General features: G+C 49.6%; 1 protein-coding gene across 2 annotated transcripts in view; it reads right to left on the reverse strand.

Annotated features, from left to right (window-relative positions):
• Positions 1 to 1,265: 1,265 nt before the first annotated feature.
• Positions 1,266 to 24,704, reverse strand: part of DSTYK (dual serine/threonine and tyrosine protein kinase) — a 61,378-nt gene continuing 37,939 nt past the window's right edge. For both annotated transcript variants that reach the window (XM_002717566.5, XM_008268524.4), the window contains exons 3-13: positions 22,843 to 23,503; positions 15,613 to 15,845; positions 14,776 to 14,859; positions 13,960 to 14,136; positions 12,588 to 12,717; positions 12,073 to 12,229; positions 11,491 to 11,623; positions 9,889 to 10,002; positions 7,536 to 7,650; positions 6,281 to 6,415; positions 1,266 to 5,235 (exon numbers count right to left, since the gene is read on the reverse strand). In XM_002717566.5, the coding sequence (XP_002717612.1) occupies positions 5,048 to 5,235; positions 6,281 to 6,415; positions 7,536 to 7,650; positions 9,889 to 10,002; positions 11,491 to 11,623; positions 12,073 to 12,229; positions 12,588 to 12,717; positions 13,960 to 14,136; positions 14,776 to 14,859; positions 15,613 to 15,845; positions 22,843 to 23,503 (2,127 nt within the window). In that variant the 3' untranslated portion in view covers positions 1,266 to 5,047. The remainder of the gene's footprint in view (positions 5,236 to 6,280; positions 6,416 to 7,535; positions 7,651 to 9,888; positions 10,003 to 11,490; positions 11,624 to 12,072; positions 12,230 to 12,587; positions 12,718 to 13,959; positions 14,137 to 14,775; positions 14,860 to 15,612; positions 15,846 to 22,842; positions 23,504 to 24,704) is intronic.

Here is a 24,704-nt window from a genome sequence, read left to right on the forward strand (position 1 = left end):
TTAAATTTACAACTGTCTGTGGTATCTTGTTAACAGCAGGAACACACTAGGACAGGTGAATACCCAGTTTTATCAAAACTAGTCATCGAGGCTGCCGCTGTGGCGTAGTGGGTTAAGCTGGCGCCTGCAGTGCTGGCATCCCATATGGGGACTAGTTCGCATCCAGGTTGCTCCACTTCCAATCCAGCTCCCTGATAATGTGCCTGGGAAAGCAGTGGAAGATGGCCCAGGTGCTTGGGCCCCTGCACCCGCATGGGGGACCCGGAGGAAGCCCTTGGCTCCTGGTTTCAGATTGGCCTAGCTCTGGCTGTTGTGGCCATTTGGGGAGTGAACCAACGATGGAAGACTTCTCTCTCTGACTCTCCCCCTCCCTTTCTCTCTAACTCTGCCTTTCAAATAAATAAATAAATCTTTAGACTCTACTAAGGAACCGGCCATCCCCAGAGGGCCAGGATGTGCCAGGAGAACCGCACTCAAAGGAGGCTTTTCAGGTAGCAGGATCGTGCTACAGGGAGAAATTCTGAAGCTGGTCTCTCCCCACGGAGCCACAGCCGACACAGGAAGGCACCCACATTGCCGTACTCAAGGGCAAGCCTGCGGAGGGATGTGTTCTTGCAAATCCATGCTCAGTCTGAAAGTGCGCACACGGGCTATTTTTCCCAAGCTAACCACCGTGGGGGAGGAGGCCAACACCAGGATGATTTCGGGTCTATGCACACAGGGTAGGGCCTATTTTAATGGTGAAGGGTGGCTAGAAAGGCTAGAGTTAGTGTTGTTCCCGAGCACCTCCTCTGCCGTGTAGGAGCAGGCGGAGAACCATGAGGCAGCCCTCAGCGTGCCGCAGCCTCACAGACACAGCGAGGGCGTAAGATGTGCTGCCATCTCCTGGCCAAGCTGGCGTGGCAGCGGAGCCCCAGGCAGGGGCAGGATGCTTCACGTGATGAGGTGATCAGTGACAGCAAAATGAACAGATGAGCGGGGAGAGGCCCGCTGCACGCCGACCTCCCCTGGTCACCGCGGATGGCGCTGCCCTCTTCCCTGAGGTCTGCGCTCCCTGTCCCCTGCCCCACCTTCCGCTGGTGGCACACAGGGGCCGGGAGCGATGTCAGGGCTGGGGAAGGTTCCTGACAGTGGAGAAACATGTTTCGTCGCTCTCCTGAGGTCACAGAAAGACATCAGACTACTTACCAGTCCTGCTCGAAGATGGATGAGGGGGTCCTGTTATATGGGCAGTGACATAAAGGAGACCCAAAGCCAAACAGGTGTAAACCTAAAACGTTAATGTAATCTTTATTATATACGGCACATCTGGTATTTATGCATCCTAACAGGTAGATAGAATATTCTACAAAAGGAAACCCAGCCATCCAACATTTCTCTAACCAGACTTGACCCATAGTTGCATCTCGGAATTAGCGTGGCCCTGCTGTAACAGTATCATGGGAAGAACCATGTTGCCCAAGAAAGGAGAAAAGTACAAATACTAGAGTTTGTGCCAAAGTAATTTTCTTTTGTTATTGCACTTTTATTCTACATACTTAGTATGTTACAATTTAACACTGTAATAAACATTAGTGCTTTAAAACAAATAAAAACCATTACATGAAGACAAAAGACAGTAAGCTGTCCAGACTGATTTTGGGCAAGCTGGCCTCCCCGATGCTGGCTGTCCTACCCAGGATCTGTGACCACTCAACTGGACTAGATGTTAACAAAGCAGTGAAGTTAGAAGGAAACCTGTTTCAAGAACAGTAGTGCTACAGGGGGTTGCAAAATGCGTGTCTCGAGACCACCCTGTCCTTCCCCACTTGAACAGTGCACTAGCTCTTACACCACACCCATAGTTATGACTTTTTTATTTAAAGAAAAAAAAAAAAAAACCCTGGTTATTTGATCCAGCAAATCCAAAAAGCAAGCTTTGGAAACTCAAAGGAAACAACTACTCTTTTGGCAGCCACTCTTCCGGGGCTGTCACTCCTGCTCTGGTGCTGCAGGGAGGAGGGATGTCTCACAAACGGAGTAGCGGAGCACGCTGCCCCTCCGGAGCCAGGCCAGGGGGTGCCCGTCCTCACCAGTCCCGCTGGGCTTCTCAAAGCTAAAGTGTCATTCAGTGCAGCTGTCACCTCGCAGCCCTGCCACCCTGAGCCACTTTTCCCATCAGGAAAAATTTTCCAAATCCTCTCTGGCTGCTCAGGCAGATACAAACAGGCATTGGAGAGCTGACGGCTACGAGCCCATCCTCCCACTCCCGCCTGCAGTGGGAACGCATCCCTTCCTCCACTGTTTCCTTGGGTCCTAGTGTTCCAAGTTACGGGGAGCTGCGCCTGGGCTCCATCCCCTTAAAGTTGATGGAGTCAGAAGCGACTCTCTTTGGTCTGAGAACAATGAGCAGTGCCCCTCCCCAGAGAAGTGAAAGGCCTGCTCCTTAGTGAGCCCCTGTCTGCAGAGGAGCACGGAGGACAGGGCATGCCCTTGGAGTCCCTCATCTCCCAGCGAGCAGTCCTCAACCCAGCCAGACTGACCCAAGGCCCAGGGCGGGCCGCAGCAAGGCGCCTTTCCACTGCCGCCTCCCTCTCAGTCCTGAAGCTGAGGTTTTGAGGGGCCAGACTGCAAGTCCAATACAAATCAGCAGGCCACGCACGGTTCCTGGGCCGCAGTAAACTGCCTTCACAAAGTCCACCTGAGGGACAGAACGCAGTCCGGGGAGTTCTTTCATGCCACGCCTCCTCCCTCAGCTACAATCCCCCATATCACCCAGGAGCACCTGTGACCAAAGCTGGAGGTCAACTCTCAGGATATCCGCCATGCTGAATGCTCTCCAGCCCCGGTGCCACCAGACTTCTGAATACCTAGTGTGAACCCAAGCAATCTTCCATACAGTACATGTCACGGCATCCCATCACTTTAACGACGATGGGTGCCATGGAACAGAGTCCATGATTAGCTGACAATGTTACAAAATAAAAGTAAAGTATACAATGATACACACACAAATTCTCCCACTCAGCCTGCTGAGTATTTAAATAACACCCCCAAATGTCCATATGTGGGCTCTGGCTGGCCTGGAGACTTTGCATCTTCTGTCAGAACACGTTTTTAAAATGAATGGTGAGGGTAAAACAACTGCTTGGCGTGAGAGCCACCCCTCAAGGGACCAAAACCATAGGGCAGGGCCAGAAAACCAGTATGTAAGAGCAAAGGGGGTGGGGTGGGACAGACACAGGAAGAGGACCCTGGGGGTGAAAGATGGACTCTCTCGTGGGTGGGGTGTGAGCTAGGACTTCAGAGAATGTTGGGAATGTGGTCTCCCAGAGGGAAGCAGAAACTCCTGATTAGAGCAAGAGTTGGAGAGTCTGGAAAAGCCAGCCATGTGAGCCCTCTCTAGAATTCCATAGAGAACAGACTTAACAGAGACCACTCACCTCTCTTGACACTAGCCCTCCAGGAAGCCCTGTCCCAGGCCCCAGGGGGGCAAGGCGTTCACGCAGAGAACAGGCTGGAACAGGCTGACCAGAAGGGAAGCTAAGGAGCTGTTAAGCATTCTAAGGCTGAAGGCTACAGCACCCAAAGCCACAGGGCCAGTCACTCCCTGGCTTGCAAACAAAACAAGAGTTAGCAATAGCACGGGTTTGCTGGGTGGCAAGTGTTTAGGGGGGCCACTGGCCTCAAGCTCAAGGCGATCAGAATCAGAGCTCAGGAGAGCCAAAGAATTAAAACTGAACTTTAAAAGTCACACAAGCATCGTTTTGCAGACTCCTTGTCTCAGTCACCTAGGGAAGCCCAGCAGCAAAGGAGCCATTCAGGGCGCACGCCTCTCTGAGGACCTGTTTCCCACAATCAGGAGCAGGCCCAGGGGCCAGAGCACAGCTGGGGGTGGCGTGGGGGCTCCCTTCCTCTGCCCACAAGCAGGACTTCCACCCCACCCGTACAGCAGACCCCCACCTCCCACCTGGAAGGGAGGGGCTGTCAGACACTGACATACAGCAGCAGAGGTGCTATTCCTAGCTAGTCATACTTCTCCTAACAGATTACAGTTAAAATAAGGTAAGAGGGGCAAGTTGCAGAAGAAATCTTGGTTAGAACTCTTACTGATCAAGGCTTAAAAACATCAGTGTGTTAGACTCAGAAAAGAAGTGTTTCTGATTTGTTAAGTTTTCAAAGGAAGCCGGGGCCCCTCCCGTGGGTTGTTCACGGCTCACGTCCCACGGCTCACGCTGCTCTCGGGTCTGCCCTGCCTGCTCACTCTGAAGTACCATGATACGCAAGCTTTCCATCTCGAGATCACAAAGAGGGGGTGAGATCCAAGGGCAGAAGACCAGATTCTGCTCTCAGGTTAGCAGTAACTCAGAATCCCATAGCTTATATTTCTATACATACATATGCACACAATGTTTTTTCTTTTTGTTTTTGTGGCCTCTTGGTGACGTAACAGTGAACCCCTCCCCCAGAAACCAGGGATCTGAGGCCCTGCAAATGTAAACACTGGCGGCACGAGGAGCAGGCAGCTTTGTTTGCACCTCTGACCACTGCAGCCACAATCCCTGGTTGTGGACAGCAGCAACCAGGCCTCTGTAAGGTACCTGGGCCCCACATTCCCCACAGTGCTGAACTCAGCTCAGCTGTCTGGGGCTCCTGACCACTGGGCAGAATCCGACCATTCCTAGCTGGAGCTGGAATCATGTCAACAAGTTTTAAATACTACTGCCGCTGCCGCTGCTGTGCCCGGCTCGTGGTCTTACACACGGATACAGTGAGTACACAATGGAACCTTCGTCTCCTCCTCGGTTCTGAGGCCAGACCGCCACATTCTTCAGCCTTCACACATCTGAGACAATCTTCTGAGGAAGGGATGGCTTGGGACTCCACTGAACTGCTGACTGCCCCCAACAGCCATCCGGCTCTTCGCCGTCCAGGGGTCCTCTCCGCTGGGGAAGGCCTCTAGCTGCCCAGCAGGTACCAATTCCTTCCTAATGCACAAATGTCAAATTCTCCCCGTGGCCACAAGCTGAGGGGGGAAGGAACAGAGCGGAAAGGGAGGCCTTGGCTCTCAGGTGGAGTCATCTAGTCCCCTGTTTGGCCGTTCGGAACTCGACGTGCAGAGCCGGTCCATGATGCCCTGGAGCATGGGCTGGACGATGCCCAGGAGAGGCCTCTTTGAGGGGTCACCGTCCCAGCAGGCTTCCATCAACTGCCAGCACTCCTCATCAAACACAGGGAGGCGCTCTGGGCGGGCCCCTGGAGAAAGGAGCAGGACAGAAGGTCAGTCAGCGACAGGGGGCCGGCGCAACGGAGCAGCGCACACAGCTCAACGCTGGGATCCTGCAGCAGCGCCCAGGATACTGAGAGGCGCAGTGAGCTCCATCGCAAACCTCCAGGTTAGAGTCCAACAGCAACAGGGCTGAAAAGCCGGAACACACTGGCATTGCAAGTAGGAAATTCAGAATTTTAGAGGAAAAAGCCTTCTTGAGATAGATCAATACACTATTGCCTGGAAGCAATAGTCTGATTTGAATGTCTTTTCTGGGGGCAGGCATTTGGCATAGCAGTTGTAGTATCAGTTAAGATACCACTTGGGGGCCAGTGTTGTGGTACAGAGGGTGAGCCACTGCTCGAGACACAGGCATCCCATATCAGAGTTCAAGTCCCAGCTGTTCTGCTTCTGATCCAGCTTCCTGCTAGTACATCCTGGGCAGGCAGCTGAAGATGGCCAAAGGGCCTCCCCTGTGGAAAACCAGGATGGCGTTCCTAGCTCTTGGTTTTGGATTAGCTCAGGCCCAGCCGTTGCTGCCACTTGGGGAGTGAACCAGTGGATGAAAGATACTGTGCTCTCCTTCTCTCTCTCCCTCTCTATCATTCTGCCTTTCAAACAAACAAACAAACAAATTAATTAAAAAAAAAAAAAAAGGCTACCACTTGGGATGCCTGCATCCCACACCCAGAGTTTGAGTCCCATTTCCACTCCTGAATCCAGATCCTGCTAATGAGCACTCTGGAGGCAGCAGGTGATGGTCCAGAGGGTTGGGTCCTGCCACCCTTATGAGAGACCTGGAATGAGTTCCCAGCTCCTGGCTTTAGTCCAGCCCACTCCTGGCTGTTGTAGGCAGGTAGGCAGTAAACCAGAGATGGGAGATCTCTCTTTTCTGTTTGCTTTTCAAATAAATAAAATTAATTAGTTAGCTCATGGATTGCACAACAGCTTACACACGCATGCGGAGTGCCCCCAGTGCAGTGCCAGGGCCTTACGGGAGGGTCAGCACAAAGCAGTGCTTGCGGCTCTTACCTTTCCGCACGTTGTTCCAGAGGTGGTCCTTGCTTGCACACCTCTCAAACGCCTCAGGGAGCTTGACAGAGCCTGAGCAGATATACCAGAAAAGAATCCCAAAAGCGTAGACATCCACGGAATTGTCATACTTCCCTGGAGCAGGAGGAGATGGAAAGCGGTGAGCAGGGAGAGGGAGGCAGCAGCACCACCCGCCCAGCTGCAGGGCTCTGCGAGCTTCTTCCTAAAGCTGCCAACGTCCACTGTGTCTCCCTAAACCCCGCCTGGGAGGTGGGGCACATCTGCAACAGTCGGGGACTTTTGTTCATGGAAAAAATGGAATTAAAAGATAATTTTACTTTGGTGCAAAAAATTTTGAAATCCATGCCTAGTTTTTTCAAAACACACATTTTCCACGAACTTTTGGAAAACACCTTATAGGCATGGACTTCTAACCTCTTCTGCACTGAGATAAACTTATCAGTTAATTCCACCTGCCAGTAACTTTTTAAAGTCCCCTCATACATCATACAGTATTTAATTTAACACTTAATTGCACATTGTCTTTGTCATATACTACCTCCAAATTATTTTAGTGTTATCTGTCATAATATATCTCCATGTAATTTTAAGTTCTTTAATGTGAGAGGACAACTATTCAGTAAGGAGTTATCCAATCAATAGTCCACAGCAGCCAGCATTGTGGCACAGCAGGTTAACCCCTGCTTGTAACGCTGGCATCCCATGTTGGGATGCCAATTCAAGTCCCCACTGCTCTGCTTCTGATCCAGCTTCCTGCTAACGCTCCTGGGAAGGCAACGGATGAATGGCCCAAGTGCTTGGGCCTGCGCCACCCATGTGGGCGACCAGGAGGAATTTCCTGGCTCCTGACTTTAGCTTGGCCCAGACCTGGCTGTTGCAGCCATTTGGGGAGTGAGTCACTAGATCAAAGATCTCTCTCATTCTCTTTCCCCATCTCTGTCTCTCCCTCTCTTGCTCTGCCTTTCAAATAAATAAATAAATCTTTGAAAAATTTTTACAATTAAATAATTGGCTGATTATGGCAATGATGTGCTGATCACCCAGAGAAAAACCCAAAAGAAAATTTAGTGACCCTCATTTGGGTCTCTTTCACTCTTTTACCCACTTCTTCACTTTTCCCCATTTGCCTGAGGTTCCCCCTGTCTGGTTTCTCCCTGGCCTGTGGGAGACCTGCAGGTAGTTACTTGTGGATACTACTTAGCACTCAAACCCGCTGCCCCGAATCCAGCCTCACCTGTGAAGAGCTCGGGGGCCATGTGGATCGGTGTCCCCACAATGCTGCCCGACATCATGGCCTCTGGCTTGCAGAATCCTAGGTCGGTGATCTTGGCCCGGTTCTGCTTGTCCAGCTGCCAACAAAGCAGGATGAGAGTCACCGCTTCTGATCCCGCACGCAGCGCTCTGTTGGGCACCCACGTCCAGAGCAGAGTCGTTCTCACCGACCCCGGCTTCCAACCTCCCTGCCTCCACTTCAATCCCGTGATAGCCTCTTCCCCATATGGTGGGCAACCTGACAGCACTGATGTCTTTGTCTTTCTCTCTCTCTTTGTACACCACATCACTTATTACATGAAATTTTTTTACAATACAAACTAAAAAAAATACAGAAATGCAATCTATGAAATCAGCTAAATGCAGAATGGTTGCTTTCGCTCTCTTCAAGAGGCCATTTCCCCCACTTCAATCAAATAACAAGAACAGGTAGAAACGGCCAGTCATTAGCTTCCCACTTTTGCCTGGAGATGATGATATAAATGCATTTCAGAGACAGTGTCCTCCACCTCCGTGTCCGCAGCCCTGAGCGTGCTGTGTGGCACATGCCGGGATCCTCGTGAACCTCTGAAGAAGGCAGGCAGAGGCCCAGGAGGGACACCGAGGAAAGGGCAGTGCTGGCCAAGGCATCCCCTGGAGCCCCCGTGGCTCTCCCCACACGGCCCAGGAAAATACATCTGTCCCATTTGGCTGCTGCTCCCTACCATTTCAGGGAGATTTTTCTCTTTTCTCAAACTGCTGTCAACTTAATATGCTGTTTAAGTGTTTCCAGAAACACCTTAAGGATGCTCTATGTCAAAAGATTCTTGATAACTTAGATAATAGGACTGTGAGCCCATGGCCTTACTTTTTTAGCTGCAGGCACCCAGCTCAGCTCTCATCCCACATCTCTGATCAAACCTTAGGCAACAGCAATACCTGGACTCCCCCCAAATATCAATGTCATAAAAACAAAAAAGGTAAGGAAAACTATTGTAGATTAAAGGATATTGAAGAAACACGACCACATGGAGCGGGCATCTCCCCTAGCAGTTGAGATCTCGCATCCCACACTGGTGTGCCTGGGATCCTTCTTGCTAATGCCGACCCACAGGTCCCTGCCACCACGGGGGAAACCTGATTGGGTTCCTGGCTCCCAGCGCTGTTGCAGGCATTTGGGGTGTTACCTAGTGGATGGGAGCTCTCTGTCTACTGTAGCTTGCTTTCTCTCTCTGCCTCTCAAATAACCAAATTCTTAAAAAAATTTACAAAGAGAACATGGCAACAAAACACATTGTATGATCCTTGGATTGGGTCCTGGATCAAAAAGACAACATTTAGGACAATGGAATGCAATTGGGATAATTGGAAAACAGTAATACAGATTTCATGTTAAGTAACTATATTGTACCAATGTTAAATTTGAGTGTGATATGACATTTTAGCTTTATAGAAGAATGCCCTTTTTTCTTAGCAAATACATACTTAAGTACTTAAAAATGAAGTGCTGGGGCCAGCACTGTGGCACAGCAGGTTAAAGCCCCAGCCTGCAGCACTGGCCATCCCACACTGGTGCTGGGATACATCCCAGCTGCTCCACTTCCGATCCAGCTCCCTATTAACGTGCCTGGGAAAGCAGCGGAGGACGGCCCAAATCCTTGGGCCCTTGCACCCACATGGGAGACCTGCAAGAAGCTCCTGGCTCCTGGCTCCTGGCTTCAGAACAGTTCAGCTCCGGCCATTGCAGCCATTTGTGGAGTGAAACAGCAACTGGAAGATCCCTCTCTCTCTCTCTGTCTCTACCTCTCTCTTTCAAATACATAATAATAATAAAAAAAATAAAGTCAGGTTTCATAAAATCAAATTTCCACATCACCATTTATTAGTTTTGTGAACCAAAACGATTTGAAATAAATGAAGTGTTATCCGCAACTGACCATCGTACAATTCAGGAGAAGAGCAAGGTAAGTGTGAGTGTGTGTGAGTGTGAGTGTGAGTGTGTGTGCACATGTGTGCCTGCCAGTTTACACAGTGAGAAGGAGAGAGTGTGAGCACTCTGGGAAAGAGGTATAAATGTGGATGACGGGTATATGAAGCTCCATTGCACCACTATTTGCACTTTTCTATAGGTTTAAAATTTTTCAAACAGTATAGGGGACAAAAACCTCAAGCAATAAAAGCTGGGTCTATGTTGAAACGCGTCCCGTCACTTAAAGTTCAAGGTCCCATCTGTCCCGTCTGCTGCTCACTGCTCTTCCTCTGGACTTCTCTTCTGTGTACGTGTACCCTCCAGAAGGCCACTCGGTCCCGGGGAAGGGGAAACAGCGCCTTCTTACCAGCACATTTTTCAGTTTGATGTCACGATGGACGAGTCCCTGGCTGTGCAGGAAGCGGATGCCCTCCACCACATCCAGTGCTATCTGCAACCGCGTCTCCAGGGTCAGCCCAGCCTTGGGGAAACAAAAGAGCTCACTGGCCACAGGCAGGGCAGCTCCTCAGCCGGATCTGCCTGAGCAACTGAGGCTTCCTTCCGTGGGAACTAAAGAGAGCACTCAGAGGCACAGGAGGATGGGACAGTGAGTGTGGAGAAAGGGGAAGAGGGAAGCAGAGGAAAAGCACGGAGGAGCAAGCTGTAGCGGAGGCAAAGCCAGAGCCAGGTGAGCAACCTCAGGTGTGACTGGGAGAGGCGCAGGCAGACAACAGAAAGCAGGCGCTCATTTCTAACTTCTGAATGGACTCTGGAGCTGCCCTGGGACCCAGGGCAGACTCCACGCTGCTTCACAGGCCTGGTTAACCCGACTTCGGCTATGGATCTGGATACCAGCATCACTCCCATCACTTTAGTTCAGGGTCTCTCGGGTTCTGGAAAATGCTCCCTCCCTCTCAGAGGACGCTCTGCAGGGGCTGTGAAACAGCATCAGACTGTGCTGCACCCTGCTCCTCCAGGAGGAAGCGGGGAAGCTACCTGGAGTGTTCGTGACTCCTGGAAGCTTGCGTGGCACAAGAGGGCTCTGTGAGAAGGGACCCTCCTGGAGTGGGAGGGCAGCCTCTGCCTGCTCCTCAGCTCCAGTGTAGGAAAGAGGCAAAAGGAACCTTTCCAATCCCCTGTGGTACCTTTTTTCATACAAGGGGAACTTCATTTCCAGCTCAAGGCTTCCCGTCACACAAATAAATCCTGCAGCAGCACATAGCAGTTCATAAAGAATCAAGATCATCTCAGTGATGTCCGCTCCAAACCTCACTGGGGCCCAGGTCAGAACGTACACTGTGCAGCCTCTCACTACCTACGACACAACGTGAGTTCTACAGCAGCGCCTGCGTAATTCTACAGCCTGTGTCACAGGCTCCCCACGTCTCTCTGTACATCACCTCCCGCCACTCCCCACTCAGGCCATCTGGCTCCAGCAGGCCCAGGGTCCTTACTGTCGTCAAACACCTCTGGCCCGGTACAACCTCTTCCTTCCAAATGCTACTTCCAAACATGTAGGTCAAGCTCAGACTCCAGCCTTCGTGAAACAGTCACTGACAACAGTTCTCCTAAAAGCTCGTGGCAACAACAATTTTCGACATCCTGTAATGGCGCCTACCACAGGGCCTTGTACAAAGTAGTCACTAATAAATATTTGTTGAAGAAATGACCAAAACTGCCTTTCTCCACTGAAAGCAGGAAAGATGGAGGATCAGAGCTGCAGGAAGGCTGTCTGTGCTCCGAGGAGCCTCGGTGTTTAGCACCACCGCGGAGGGCCGAGGGGAGAGTGACAGGATTCCAAATGTGCGCTGGGGCAAATGTCGGTGGGAAGCAAATGCAGTAAGATCTAGTGACTCCAACCAGATCTTACAAAAGCAAGAAGCTCTGATCAGACAGGAACTGGTGAAAGGCAGGGGGCAGCCATGGCTCCGGCTCCTGGCTGGACCTTGCTGGCCCCGCCTCACCTCACCTTCAGCCCCGTGTAGAGGTCCCGGTGCAGTCGCTCCATGATGAGCAGCACAGCGATGCTGGAGCCCCCGCCGTAGTTATAGTCGATGACGGAGCCATGGAGATCCACCAAGCGCTCATGCTTTGGCAGAGACCTGTGGCGAGGAGAGAGGTCTGGGCTGCAGTGTCCGGGCACTAATCCTCACAGCAGGCTAGGCAGCAGGAGGAGGAAGTAACCTCAAGGGCATGCTTAGCCCAGGTGCAGTGGCCGGGACCCTGAGTGCAGACTGAGGGCCCGAGGATCAGCCTCTCCACTGAGGACAAAGAATCACAGAATCTAAAAAGAGACCAGCCTTAACAACTGAAGATGACACTCAAATGGAATGATGGGTCTGAGAAAGTAGGACGGCGGGGAACGTGCAAAGACAGTGAAGGCCTTGAAGGGAATACATGTCTGAGCCAGACACAGAAATACTGGTCCATGGCGTTTGTGAGACCGAGGTATGGAGAGAAGGCGCGTGCTCCAACTCCCGGTACAAAACTTAGGCCAGGCTTCGAACCTCCTTGGATCTTTCCCACAGAGACAAGCGAGGCCAAGACCCACCTCATGTAGTGAAACTCCAAAGCCAGATCATTCCAGTGCTTCTCATCTGGAGGCACAACTGACTTGAGGGCACAAGGGAAGTGCCCGCCCCAGCTGTCACACAGGTACACCACACCATACTGGCCCCGGCCCAGCTCCTGGCCCAGTTTAGGTTTACCTGTAAGGCAGAGACAGTGATAAGGCGGGAGAGACGGAACTTGCTGGGAAACCTTAGTAACGCTCCTAGATGTGAATCTGCCTGGACGCCATGGAGTTATGATTATGCCCGGGGAAGAAACTGGTGGCACCATAAGCCAGCGGCAAGTGCCTAACTAGTTTAACTTACACCATCTTTGATGGCATTTTTGGAACTATATAAACCAAACAGGTTTTAGGAATTCAAAACACATCGGAAAGTGTTTAAGCGACTATGCAAGGAAGCAGCTGTAGACACTGGGATCCTCCAAATTTGGACATAAGAATATCAGGCACCCGGGACCTTCCTCCAATTCACTTTGGGTGAAGCAAGGACTCACGATGCAGCAAAACATCCTGTAAGGAACGGCTCTCCAGAGAAAGGCGGGCCAGGCGGGGGGCGTGGTCCTTCCGAACCTTCAGCCAGAGATCCTCGGTTTTCTCCAGGCGGCCAGAGTGGCCAGCTTCCAGCTGGGAGGGAAACAGGAAGAAAAAAAATGATTTTCAAGTCCCTAGCTTTGGCTCCCCCACCTGTTTTATAGGAATAATGTTTACCACAGATGGATAATTGTGAGAATTAAATCGGATGCATGTAAAAATATTTAGCACATAGCAGACTCTCAACAAAATAACTTTTCCTCTTGGATGAATAATCACATCTGTACACATACATATACATACACAAACATACACACACACACACACAGCCCAAGCAGATAAGCAGATGCCACATAATTAGAAGCTACTATTTAAGGTGGAAAGTCATTGCTTTCAGTCATTCATTCCCAAAATACTAAATAAACATGTATACTAAATAAACGTGTATATAATTCCTACTCCTGGGGAGGCTGTTGTGGCTCAGAGGGCCAAGCTGCACCTGGGAAATCTCCATCCCACACTGGTGTCCTGCCTGCTTCTGACCCAGCTTCCTGATAATGAACACCCTGAGAGGTAGCAGGTTCCTGACACCCACGTGGGAGACCTGGATGGAGGTTTTGGCTCCTGGCTTCAGCTTGGCCTAATCCCAGCTGTTGTGGGCATTTGAGGAGTAAGCCAATGGATGGAAGATCTCTTTCTCTCTTTGTCACTTTGCCTTTCAAACAAATTAAACTTAAAAAACAAATTCAGACTCTCCTATTTCCTTTCCTCACTCTGGGAGAAAGTAACTGAGTTCCCTCCATTCTCCTAGAGCTAAAAATATTCATGTGAAATAGTCATTGATGAAACTCCTGTAATATAATATTATTCTTCAACAGAATAAAAAAGAAAATATACTGAAGATTTTTAAAAAGTATATGATGAAGGGCCATCCCGATGCAGCAGCTGAAGCCACTGCCTGCGATGCCAGCATCTCATATGGGTGCCGTTTCCACTTCGCACCCAGCTCCCTTCTAGCACTCATGGGAAAGCAGAAGACGGCCTAAGTGCTTGGGCCTCTGCACCCATGTGGGAGACTCAGAAGAAGCTCTAGGCTCTTGGCTTCAGTCTGGCCCAGCTCTGGCCGTTGTGGCCATTTGGTGAGTGAACCAGCAGAGGGAAGATTTCTCTCTGTCTCTCCCTCCCTCTCTCTCTGTAACTCTGCCTTATAAAGAAATAAATTCTTTACCAAAAAAGGGAAAAAAACAGTATATGGTGAGCAGGCAGTGGCTGCTCCCCTCTGGCGGAGGCACCTCTCTGCAGGATCCAGCTGTACTGTCTTTCCGGTATACCAACCTGCCGCAAGGAGGCTGCGAACGCCTCGTGAGAACTGTTGAGCCGAGTCCGGAACTGGCTGCAGATGCTCTTGGCCAACTTGGAGGCACTGAGGCTCTCGATGGCTTCCTGGGCCACCTTCCTCTTCCACTCCAGCGTGATGGCAGGTGGGCTGACCCATGTGATGCGCTGGATGATCTGCCAGGGTGCGGACAGTGAGATGGCTGAGAGATCAGAAACGGGAAGCACTACAAAGACCCAACGCCCTTCTTTCTTCTGGGGTACCCACTCATCAGGAGTAAGCTCTGACGACAAGAGCCATATGAAGTCCAAGGTGCCCTCAATTGCATCTACGGCAAAATCAGAACTCAGCCTAGAGGAAAGTATCAAATACGAGACCTGGTCTACGTGCCCACAACCTCAACGCATTACATTCAGTGCCAGTGAGTGTCTGACAGATCACTTTCTGAAGCTAGGAAGTAACGCTACATAGCAGGCAGAGCTAATCCAGAACAGGAGCCACACTCAGGGCTTCTGGCAACAGCAAAGCCTGGTTCTGAGAAAACACTGAGCTTGGGGAGAAGAAATACACAGAAGCTGGTGAGGTAGCCTAATGGCTCCATAAGACATCATTTACACCCCCTACTTATAAGAGCTAAACAGAGTACTTGACTATACAATTGAGAAGGCATACACCAGAAGCCTCCCAGGCAGGTAGCCCAAAACACACGGGTTCCCCGACCATGACAGAAGGTCCTAGAATCTGTCCCTACTGGAGTCACCAGGATTCATGGGAGCCAACAGGGGCTGACAACATGTTTCTCTAAGCAACCCTACCTGCTTGATTTGCTCCCACAGCATCCTTGTAACCGAGGACCCTGAGTGAAACGTGACTTCCACGTGATAGGCGGCGTTTAGGATCTGAAGGAGAACACAGGTGAGAAGATGGCCTGAGCGGAGTGTGCTGCAAACATGTGTACATGATAGTCACTGCGAGAACACCGTCCCGGTCTCAGGGTTTCCAATCTATCTGTCAATATACACAGACTGAACTCGAGCTGCCCATCTGCTTCATAACTGTTTAGGTCCTTTTTCTTCAGCTCCACATGCATGAGCTTCCCTGCGATATTTCAGCTCATCAGCACCTCCCACAGGCAGTGGTCTTGTAACAGGGAAACAAAAATAACATTCAAAGTGGATTGGCAAATAATTGAAAGGGAAGTCTTTTGGAGCCAGCGTTGTGGTACAGCAAGTTAAGCTGCCGCTAACAATGCTGGCATCCCATATCAGTGTGCCAGTCTGAGTCCCAGTTGCCCCACTTTCTGTCAATATTCCTGGGAAAGCAGCAGAGGATGGCCCAAGTGCTTGGGCTCAGCCACCCACATGGGAGACCCAGGTGGAGTTTCTGGTTCCTGGATTCAGCCTGACTCAGCCACAATCATTGTGGCAATTTGGTGAGTGAACCAGCAGACGGAAGATCTCTTTCTCTCTCTTGTCTCTCCCCCTCTCCCTGTTACCCTGCCTTTCAAATAAAAACAAAACAGAACAAACAAACAAAAACTCTTTACAAAAGCAGAAAGAAAGGGTGATCTCTGGCTTATTTGAAGTTTGGCTTGTGTGAGGGCTGTGAGTGCCATCTGGGGTCCGGCCTCCTGACAACCACTCTCCGTGTACCTGTTTGAGATAATTACTGGTGATGTGAACAGAGACGTCCTGAGACTTTTCCAGGCTCTGCAGACACCGTTCCAGGGTTCCGACGAAGCTCTCGCGCAAGTAATCCACTGAGCTGATCAGCTTGTTAGCCACTGCCTGGTTAAGCCGGGAGATGATGAGTTCCTGGATCTGTCGGATGCAGCATTTGATCTCTCTGGTGCCCACTGGTTCTCCGTTTGCAGGGACAATAACATCTATGGGGCAGAGAAACAAGTTAGTCATCCACAGGAGGGGAAGGGGCATCTCCAGAAGTCAGGTGATGCCGGCTACAAAAAGACAGAGCTGGTTGGCGAGTTGCCCCTCGGCACGACCAGGGCCGTGTAACTCTCAGTACTTAAGGCAATACGATCCTGAGAAGCTTCAACCTATCAAAGAAGGGCCTGCTGGTTTTGTTAGCTTTTATGTCATATTTATGGCAGGAGGAGGAATGACACTTATTAAGTACAGTCTATTTGCTAGTTTACAACAAATCTATGTAATAACCAACCTATGTGTGGAATCTAATTCCATCTTTACAACAACTCTGTCAAGTGGGTTTTGCTGGCTATTTTTTATAGACCAGGAAACAACCTCAGAGAGGGGCAGAGTGAACACCAGAAAGGAGACAGTACAGTTAGAGAGTCAGACATTGGCATTTGAATTCAGAGCCCATTGGTTCCAAAGCCTATGATCTATGAAAAACTTCATACTTCCTAGCACAATAGTGAGAAAAGTCCAAGAGTAAGAGATTTATTCTGATCAAATCACTGAACAACTAAAAGGGAATACTCAATTGTTGTTGCCACCATGTCACTATCTTTCAGGGTTAGAAAATCTATTTTGTAAGTTGCCCGGCAAGCTCATGTCTCAGGCCGAGTTTCCTAGACGCAAAGTTCCAGAAGGGATGCACGACCCAGGCATTCCGCTGACGCAGATCCTATGAAGCATCAGCCTTGCCGTAACTAAAGAGGATTCTCTCATCCATGCGGGAGATCCACACTGAGTTTCTGACCCCGGCTTCAGCTTCAGCCCAAGTCTGGGCATTGCGATCATTGTGGAGTGAATGAGTGGATGGGAGTGCTCCCTTTTTTTTTTTTTTTTTTTTTCAGACCTATTGTCATGTTTAATCCCAGTGAGAGTCAAGTTGGGAATTGATAATTTCTTTTTTTACAGAAGATCAGTTTAGTGTACATTAAGTAAGGATTTCAATCGTTTGCTCCCCCATAGAAACACAAAGTGAAATATACTGTTTGAGTACTCGTTATAGCATTAAGCCTCAGTGTACAGCACATTAAGGACAGAGATCCTACATGAGGAGTAAGTGCACAGTGACTCCTGTTGTTGACTTTACAAATTGACACTCCTGTTTATGGCATCAGTAATCTCCCTATGCACCAGTCATGAGTTTCCAAGGCTATGGAAGCCCCTTGAGTTCTCCGACTCTTATCTTGTTTAGACACGGTCATAGTCAAAGTGGAGGTTCTCTCCTCCCTTCAGAGAAAGGCACCTCCCTCTTTGAAGACCTGTTCTTTCCACTGGGATCTCACTCACAGAGATCTTTTTGCCAGAGTGTCTTGGCTTTCCATGCATGAAATACTCTCATGGGCTTTTCAGCCAGATCCGAGTGCCTTTACGGCTGATTCGGGAGTGCTCCCTTTTTAACACTGTCAGTCTCTCTGTGTCTTTCTCCTCTCTCTCTCTTTCTTTCTCTGTCCAAGTTTGTGTGTGTCTGCCTCTCAGCTAACATTCTTATTTATATAAATATAATAACAGAGGTAAGGGACCATAATTAAGTAAGTGATTTTTCTCAGAAAATACTGTTTTAGATTATAAATTTCCTAAAATTAACTTCATATGTAATTATCAATGCTAGACTACCTAAAATGTAATGTACTGGAGTGAAATGAACATTTTGAGATCGACGACTGTATACAGTCCTTGTCTCTTCTGTTGGGGAACAGTGTTTTTCTCTTCATACTATTAGTTGAACTTTTTACTAGGGTAGGGTTAACCTTACAATCATTAAGTAATCTGAGAATAGACCTCTAAGATTTAAGAATGGGAATAGGGGCCGGCGCCGTGGCTCACTAGGCTAATCCTCCGCCTTGCGGCGCCAGCACACCAGGTTCTAATCCCGGTTGGGGCGCCGGATTCTGTCCCGGTTGCCCCTCTTCCAGGCCAGCTCTCTGCTGTGGCCAGGGAGTGCAGTGGAGGATGGCCCAAGTGCTTGGGCCCTGCACCCCATGGGAGACCAGGAGAAGCACCTGGCTTCTGCCATCAGATTAGCGCGGCGGCCATTGGAGGGTGAACCAATGGCAAAGGAAGACCTTTCTCTCTGTCTGTCTCTCTCACTGTCCACTCTGCCTGTCAAAAAAAAAAAAAACAAACAAACAAACAAAAAAAAGAATGGGAATAGGAGAGGACAAAGAAGGGTTCAGCATGGGTGGGAGGGAGGAAAGGGTGGGAAGTATCACTATGTTCCTAAATCTGTATATATGAAATACATGAAAATTATATAACTTAAATACATTCTTTAAAAATTAATAAAAAGAGAGCTGGCGCTATGACGTACTGGGTGGGTCCGCAGCCTGCAGTGCCAGCATCACATTAAGGCGCCAGTTTGAGTCCTGGCTGCTCTACTTCCAATCCAGCTCTCTGCTGTGGCCTGGGAAAGCAGTGGAGGTTGGCCCAAGTCCTTGGGCCCTTGCACCCCCGTGGGAGTCCCAGAGGAAGCTCCTGGCTCCTGGCTTCAGATTGGCACAGCTCTGGCCATTGTGGCTAGTTGAGGGGTAAACCAGTGGATGGAAGACCTTCTTTCTCTCTGCCTCTCCTTCTCTCTCTCTGTAACTTTGACTTTCAGATAAATAAACAAACCTTTATAAAATGTTTTAAAAAAAGAAAGCTCTCTAGGGAAAAGGCAGGATGTAGAAGAATATATGAATGTGAACTGGATCACTGGGGGTAATACCCTCCCACCTGAATTAAGGGCCATATGGGTGTCAGTTTGAGTCACTGCTCCATTTCCAATCCAGCTCCCTGATAATGCACCTGGGAAAGCAGCAGAAGATGGCCCAAGTGCTTGGGCCCCTACACCCATGTGGGAGACCTGGAGGAAGCTCCTAGCTCCAGCCATTTGGAGAGTGAACCAGCAGATGGAAGATCTCCCTCTCTCTCTGTGTGTCTCTCTTCTCTCTCTGTTACTCTTTTAAATAAATAAACAAATCTTTAAAATAAAATAAAAACAAAAACCACTAGAGAATCTGGCTGTACAGGGTAAGTATTAGCGCTCCTCTAGATCTACAAATCCTTGTCTTAAGGATAAGCAGAAAGGCCGAGAACAAGTAAGAGTCAGACACAGTTGTGCCCAATAAGCAGCCATCTAGGTAAGCGGATCCACAAGTCCACAATGAAGTTAACAGAGCCAGACATTTGATCTCCTTGTCCCCAGTTACTCCCATGCCTGTCCAGCTAATCACTATATCCAGGCACCAAACACAGTCTGCAGGACACAAAAGACCAAATCAAATATTCCTCTTTTAAAAAGTTAATTTGTTACTTATTTATTTGAAAGGCAGAGATAAAGGGAGAAAGAAAGAGGGGAGAGAGAGATGTATATTCCATCTAATGGTTCCCTTCCCAAATGCCTCCAATAGCCAGGGCTGGGCCAGTCCAAAACCAGAACTTGGAATGTACCAGGTCTTCCATGTGGATGACAGGGACCCAAACCCTTCAGTCAACATCTGCTGCTTCCCAGGGCACACATTAGCAGGGAGCTGCATTGAAAGTGGAGCCAGGACTCAAACCCAGGGGCTCTACTATGGGATGTGGGCATCCAGGCAGCATCTTAACCACTGTGCCAAACATCTGCCCCCAAATAGTCTACTGAATGCCCCTTTTGTCATGTGCGCTATGACGCTGGCATTGAGTTCCGGGGTCTTTAATTAAATATTGAGAAAACTTCTTTGGATTTCTACTATAGATGAGCATTCCTCAGCAACTCCTCCCTGTAGTGGGAACTCACAGGAGGTATATTCAGTTTTTTTTTTTTTAATTAATTAATTAGGGGCTGGTGCTTTGGATCAGTGGGTTAACGCCCTGGCCTGAAGTGCCAGCATCCCATATGGGCGCTGGTTCTAGTCCCGGCTGCTCCTCTTCTGATCTAGCTCTCTGCTATGGCCTGGAATAGCAGTAGAAGATGGCCCAAGTCCTTGGGCTCCTGCACCCAGTGGGAGACCTGGAAGAGGCTCCTGGCTCCTGGTTTCAGATTGGCTCAGCTCCAGCCATTGCAGCCATCTGGGGAGTGAACCAGTGGATGGAAGACCTCTCTCTCTGTCTCCACCTCTCTCTGTAACTCTTTCAAATAAATAAAATATATCTTGAAAGGCAGAGGTACAGAGAGGGAGGGACAGAAAGAGGGGGTAGGGGAGAGAGAGAGAGATCTTCCATTAACAGGTTTACTTCCCAAATGGCTGCAACAGCCAGATCTAGGCCAGAACAAAGCCAGGGGCCAGGAACTCCATCCTGGTCTCACACATGGAAGGCAGGAGCCCAAGCACTTGGGCTGCCTTCTGTACCTTCCCAGGCACATTAGCAGGGAGCTGGACTGGAAGCAGAGTGGCCTTGAGCTGGTGCTCTGATATGGGGTGCCAGTAACACAAACGGGGGACCTTCTGCACCACAGAGCTGGCCCCTCTTGGTTCATTTTTAAAAAGACGTATAAGAAATCAGGCATCCTATGCTTGCTAAAGTCAGCTCTATTTCCTTTGTGTTGATCAGTGTGATGTAGCCGAAAACACCATTCCCACTCACTCGTTCTCCAAAGATGTACTGGATAGAAGAGCCTGTGCTATTTGCTTCAAGGGACAGGATGGTGAGTAAGCCCCAGACCCAACTCCCCTACAACTCCAGGATTTTAGAAAATAGCCAGAAGAACATAAATAACCATTATGAAAGTGGAAGGTGAGCTAGGCCAGAAACAAGTTACAGATGAAAGGCTGTGGGAGTTCAGAGGAGTATTTGTGGGAGTTGTCATTTGTCCAGAAAATTAAATACTTCATGAAAAACAGCATCTGGGAGAGGCCTCCATAGGTAGGCAGGATTTGGAAATTCACAGACAAATAAAAGACATTTCAAGGTTTTTTTATGATTTATTTTATTTATTTGAAAGAGAGAGGGAAAGACAGAGAGGGAGAGATATCTTCCATTCACCGGTTCACTCCCCAAATGACTGCAATGGCTGGGGCTAGGCCAGATCAAATCCAGGAGCCAGGAGCTTCACCCAAGTCTCCCACACTTGGAGCCCAAGCACTTGGAGCATCTTCCACTGCTCTCCCAGGCCATAGCAGGGAGCTGGATCGGATTTGGAACAGCTGGGACTCGAACCAGTACCCATATGGGATGCTGGCACTGTATGCAGCAGCTTTATCCACTACATCACAGGGCTAGCCCTGATAAATATTTATTTTAAAAAGGACAGAACAGACCATCACAGATAGATACCAGATACAATACAACTAGACGTGGTGACAGGGAAAGAAGCCAGGTGAAGACCATGCTGAGTGAGGTTCTGCAGGTGGGTGCGAGGATGAAGGTGGCACCCAGACCTGGGAACAGACTGGGAACAGAACGGCATGGAAATGGAAAGTGGGGGCTGAGGAATCCCGCTGCCTAGACTCAAATCTTGCCTCACTGTTCACTCACTTGTCTAAGCTTAGTTTCCTCATCTAGAAAGTAGAAATAAGCAGAATCCCCCCAGGGAGATTTTTGGAAAGGAAAAAAAAAAATGATGCTGGATATCATGTCAGAAACCTGCCTGGGTCTGGAAAGGTCTTTCCCGGCCTGAGCACCGTGTTTTGGGAAAGCCTCCACGCTGATGTGGGCACATACTCACGACTCGGAATCCAAGGCTAACTTGCAAACTACTTCAACCAGCAGGTAGTCGAGCTAACATTCGTGCACAGAGGTTTACTCTGTGGTCAGCAGACAAAGTCAGCAGCGTCTAACCCTTAGACACCAGCAGTTTTGTTCAATTTCGTTAATAGCCATTTGGGAAGAACAGGGTCTGCCCAAAAAGTTAAAAACATTACTTGGGGAAATCCTCCTAGATTAGATTTCAGAAGCAGCATAAAAAGAAAATGAGGGGTGGTGCTGTAGTGTAGCAGGTAAAGCCACAGCCTGGGATGCCAGCATCCCATGTGGGCACTGGTTCAAGTCCTGATTGCTCCACTTTTTTTTTTTTTTTAAGATTTATTTATTTGAAAGTCAGAGTTATACAGAGAGAGGAGAGGGAGAGGGAGAGGGAGAGGGAGAGAGAGAGAGAGAGAGAGACAGAGAGAGAGAGAGAGAGAGAGGGAGGGAGAGAGGGAGAGCCAGCCTTCCATCCAATGATTCACTCCTCAGTTGGCCGCAACGGCCGAAGCTGCACCGATCCGAGGCCAGGAGCTTCTTTCAGGTCTCCCACGTGGGTGCAGGGGCCCAAGGACTTGGGCCATCTTCTATGGCTTTCCCAGGCCATAGCAGAGAGCTGGATTGGAAGTGGAGCAGCCGGGTCTCGAACTGGCGCCCATATGGGATGCCCACACTGCAGGCCAAGGCATTAACTTGCTGCGCCACAGCACTAGCCCCTGCTCCACTTCTGATCCAGCTCTCTGATAATGTGCCTGAGAAAGCGGCAGAAGATGGTACAAGTGCTTGCGTTCCTGCCACCCACATGGGAGACCAGACAGGGTTGCAGGCTCCTGGCTTTGACCTGGTCCAGCCCAGCCATTTGGAAAGTGAACCAGTGGATGGAGGATCTCTTTCTCTCTCTGTCTCTGGCCCTCTCTCTGTAACTCTGCCTTTCAAATAAATAAATCAGTCTTTAATAAACACTTGCCATGCCGAAGGAGCAAGGATTAAGGCATGGCTTAGCAACATTCTTCAAAGCATTTCTTCTCCAGCTCCTTGAGGTACAGAAAATGAAGATTAGAGAACTATTAGGATGAATTTACTGAAAGCTGAGCTAATGGGCCTCTTCAGGGAAGTGTCTGACAGCAAGGCCAGGCCCCCTGAGCTAAATGTTTTAAAATGGGCTCCTGCTGGTAACAGGGAGGCAGATGACATTACCCTGAGGTCCCTTTAACCTTAAGAGTCAATGTACTCAATTTCCAGCTAGAAAAAGAGCACTAAAGACTCCTGCAGCCCCAGGACCCAGCCACGCTTTCGGGAGCCTACCTTTAAACTCCATGTTGGCAGCATCGTCTAGAAGCTCCTCCTTCATGGTGTTCAGCGTCTCAACAATCATATCCTTCATTTCCTCCTGCTTCCGGTTGGCAATATTCATGAGTGATTCATATAACTCATTCTCCTTTTTTCGAGTGTATTCCAGGCGTTTGGGAGTGATCTGCAGGTCCCGCTGCATGTCAAAGGCCTGGTTAATGAAGACGTCGAGGCAGTGGCAATGCACCAGGTTCAGGGCCGTGGCTGCGTCCACCAGGCGGGTCTGTAGCACCTGGTGAGAGAACGTGCTCAAGTGTCGCAGCTTCTCAGTTTGGTCCACCAGCATGCTCTGGGGTCTCACGTCCTGGCTGGGGGACACACAGTTCCAGGCACTGCTGCTGAGATAGCCCAGGTCAGTTAGCTGGCGGTAAAGTGGTGCTCGCTCGCCCTCCGTTCTGCTGGAGGCGTCTATTATCTCCGGCTTTGGCACTTTGAAAAAGAACACGGGAAAGGAGAAATACTTTCGGATTTCCTGAAGCTCTTGCTCGTCCCTCTCGGAGAGTTCATCCTTGTGGAGCGCATAGGTTATCACAGGCAAGAAATCATTCACCAAGTCACCCAGAACATCCACTGTGGGCCGGAGGCCTTGGCACGGTGCTACCACGACATCCACTTCCTGGAATGGGAAGGGGGTCACATCAGCACCTCAGGGTCAGAACCAAGCCTTGCCTCCCCACAATTCTACAGAGACCAAAATCCGCATCTATAATGGCGCAGTTAGACTTCAGTATGCCCCAATTATCTGTCCACCTCCTTGCCTGGTTAGCAACATACCCTGGAGGAGCCTATGGAGGCAGGCACTCATCCAGAGACACTAAAAAAAAAAAAAACCAACCAATTAAGTGGAGAGGATGGCAGTCCCTTTAGCCATTTCAGATAGAAAGAATATTTGGTCCCAGCCTTTCCTTGTTACTTGGGAATTCCCACTGATTCCCTTTGATGAAGAGCTAAGACAAAGAGTGAGAGAAGGTAACTGTCAGGAAAATTATCAGACTGGGGATGAGTCTGCTGGGAACATTCCTTCCCCTCCTGAGCCCTCCCCAAACATCCCATCCCCACTTTTCTGAAGATTTATTTATTTATTCGAAAGCCAGAGTTACAGAGAGAGAAGGAGAGGCAAGAGAGAGAGAGATCTTCCATCCACTGGTTCACTCCCCAATTGGTCGCAACAGCTAGAGCTGCGCCGATTGGAAGCCAGGAGTCAAGAGCCTCCTCCAGGTCTCCCATACGGGGGCAGGGGCCCAAGGTCTCAGGTCATCCTCCAATGCCTTCCCAGGCCATAGCAGAGAGCTGGAATGGAAGTGGAGCAGCAGGGATTTGAACTAGCGCCCATATGGGATGCTGGCACTGCAGGTGGCAGCTTTATACACTACACCACAGAGTGGGACCTCCATCCCATCCCCACTTTTCTAAGCTGGCTCACTCCCAGGCATCTTTTAACTCTCAATGTGCATGTCGTGGCATACCCCACAGAGACCTTCCCAGGACACAATCCTAAACACTCTTTAATTCCTCCTTCTTCATGTTCATCACATTTTTAATTTACTTATTTACAAATTCCACTGAGGGCAGGGACCACATCTACCTTGTTTATTACTGCAGCTGTAGTGCCTTCCACATAGTCAATCTCAACCTTGTGGAGCAAGCAAACTAGAAGCCCCGTTCACCAAATACAACTGTCCTATTCAAAGAGTCTGCAGGTGGCCTCTAGTCTCAGCCATGTAAGCCTCTACATTTTGGGGAAAGCAATGTCCTTGAGAGATAGGGGCTGCCAATATGTGGGTGGGGCTTCCAGGAAAGCTCTTTGGGGAGGGTTG

The sequence above is a fragment of the Oryctolagus cuniculus genome, chromosome 13, assembly GCF_964237555.1.
Source record: "Oryctolagus cuniculus chromosome 13, mOryCun1.1, whole genome shotgun sequence".
In the NCBI taxonomy this organism is placed as follows: Eukaryota; Metazoa; Chordata; class Mammalia; order Lagomorpha; family Leporidae; genus Oryctolagus; species Oryctolagus cuniculus.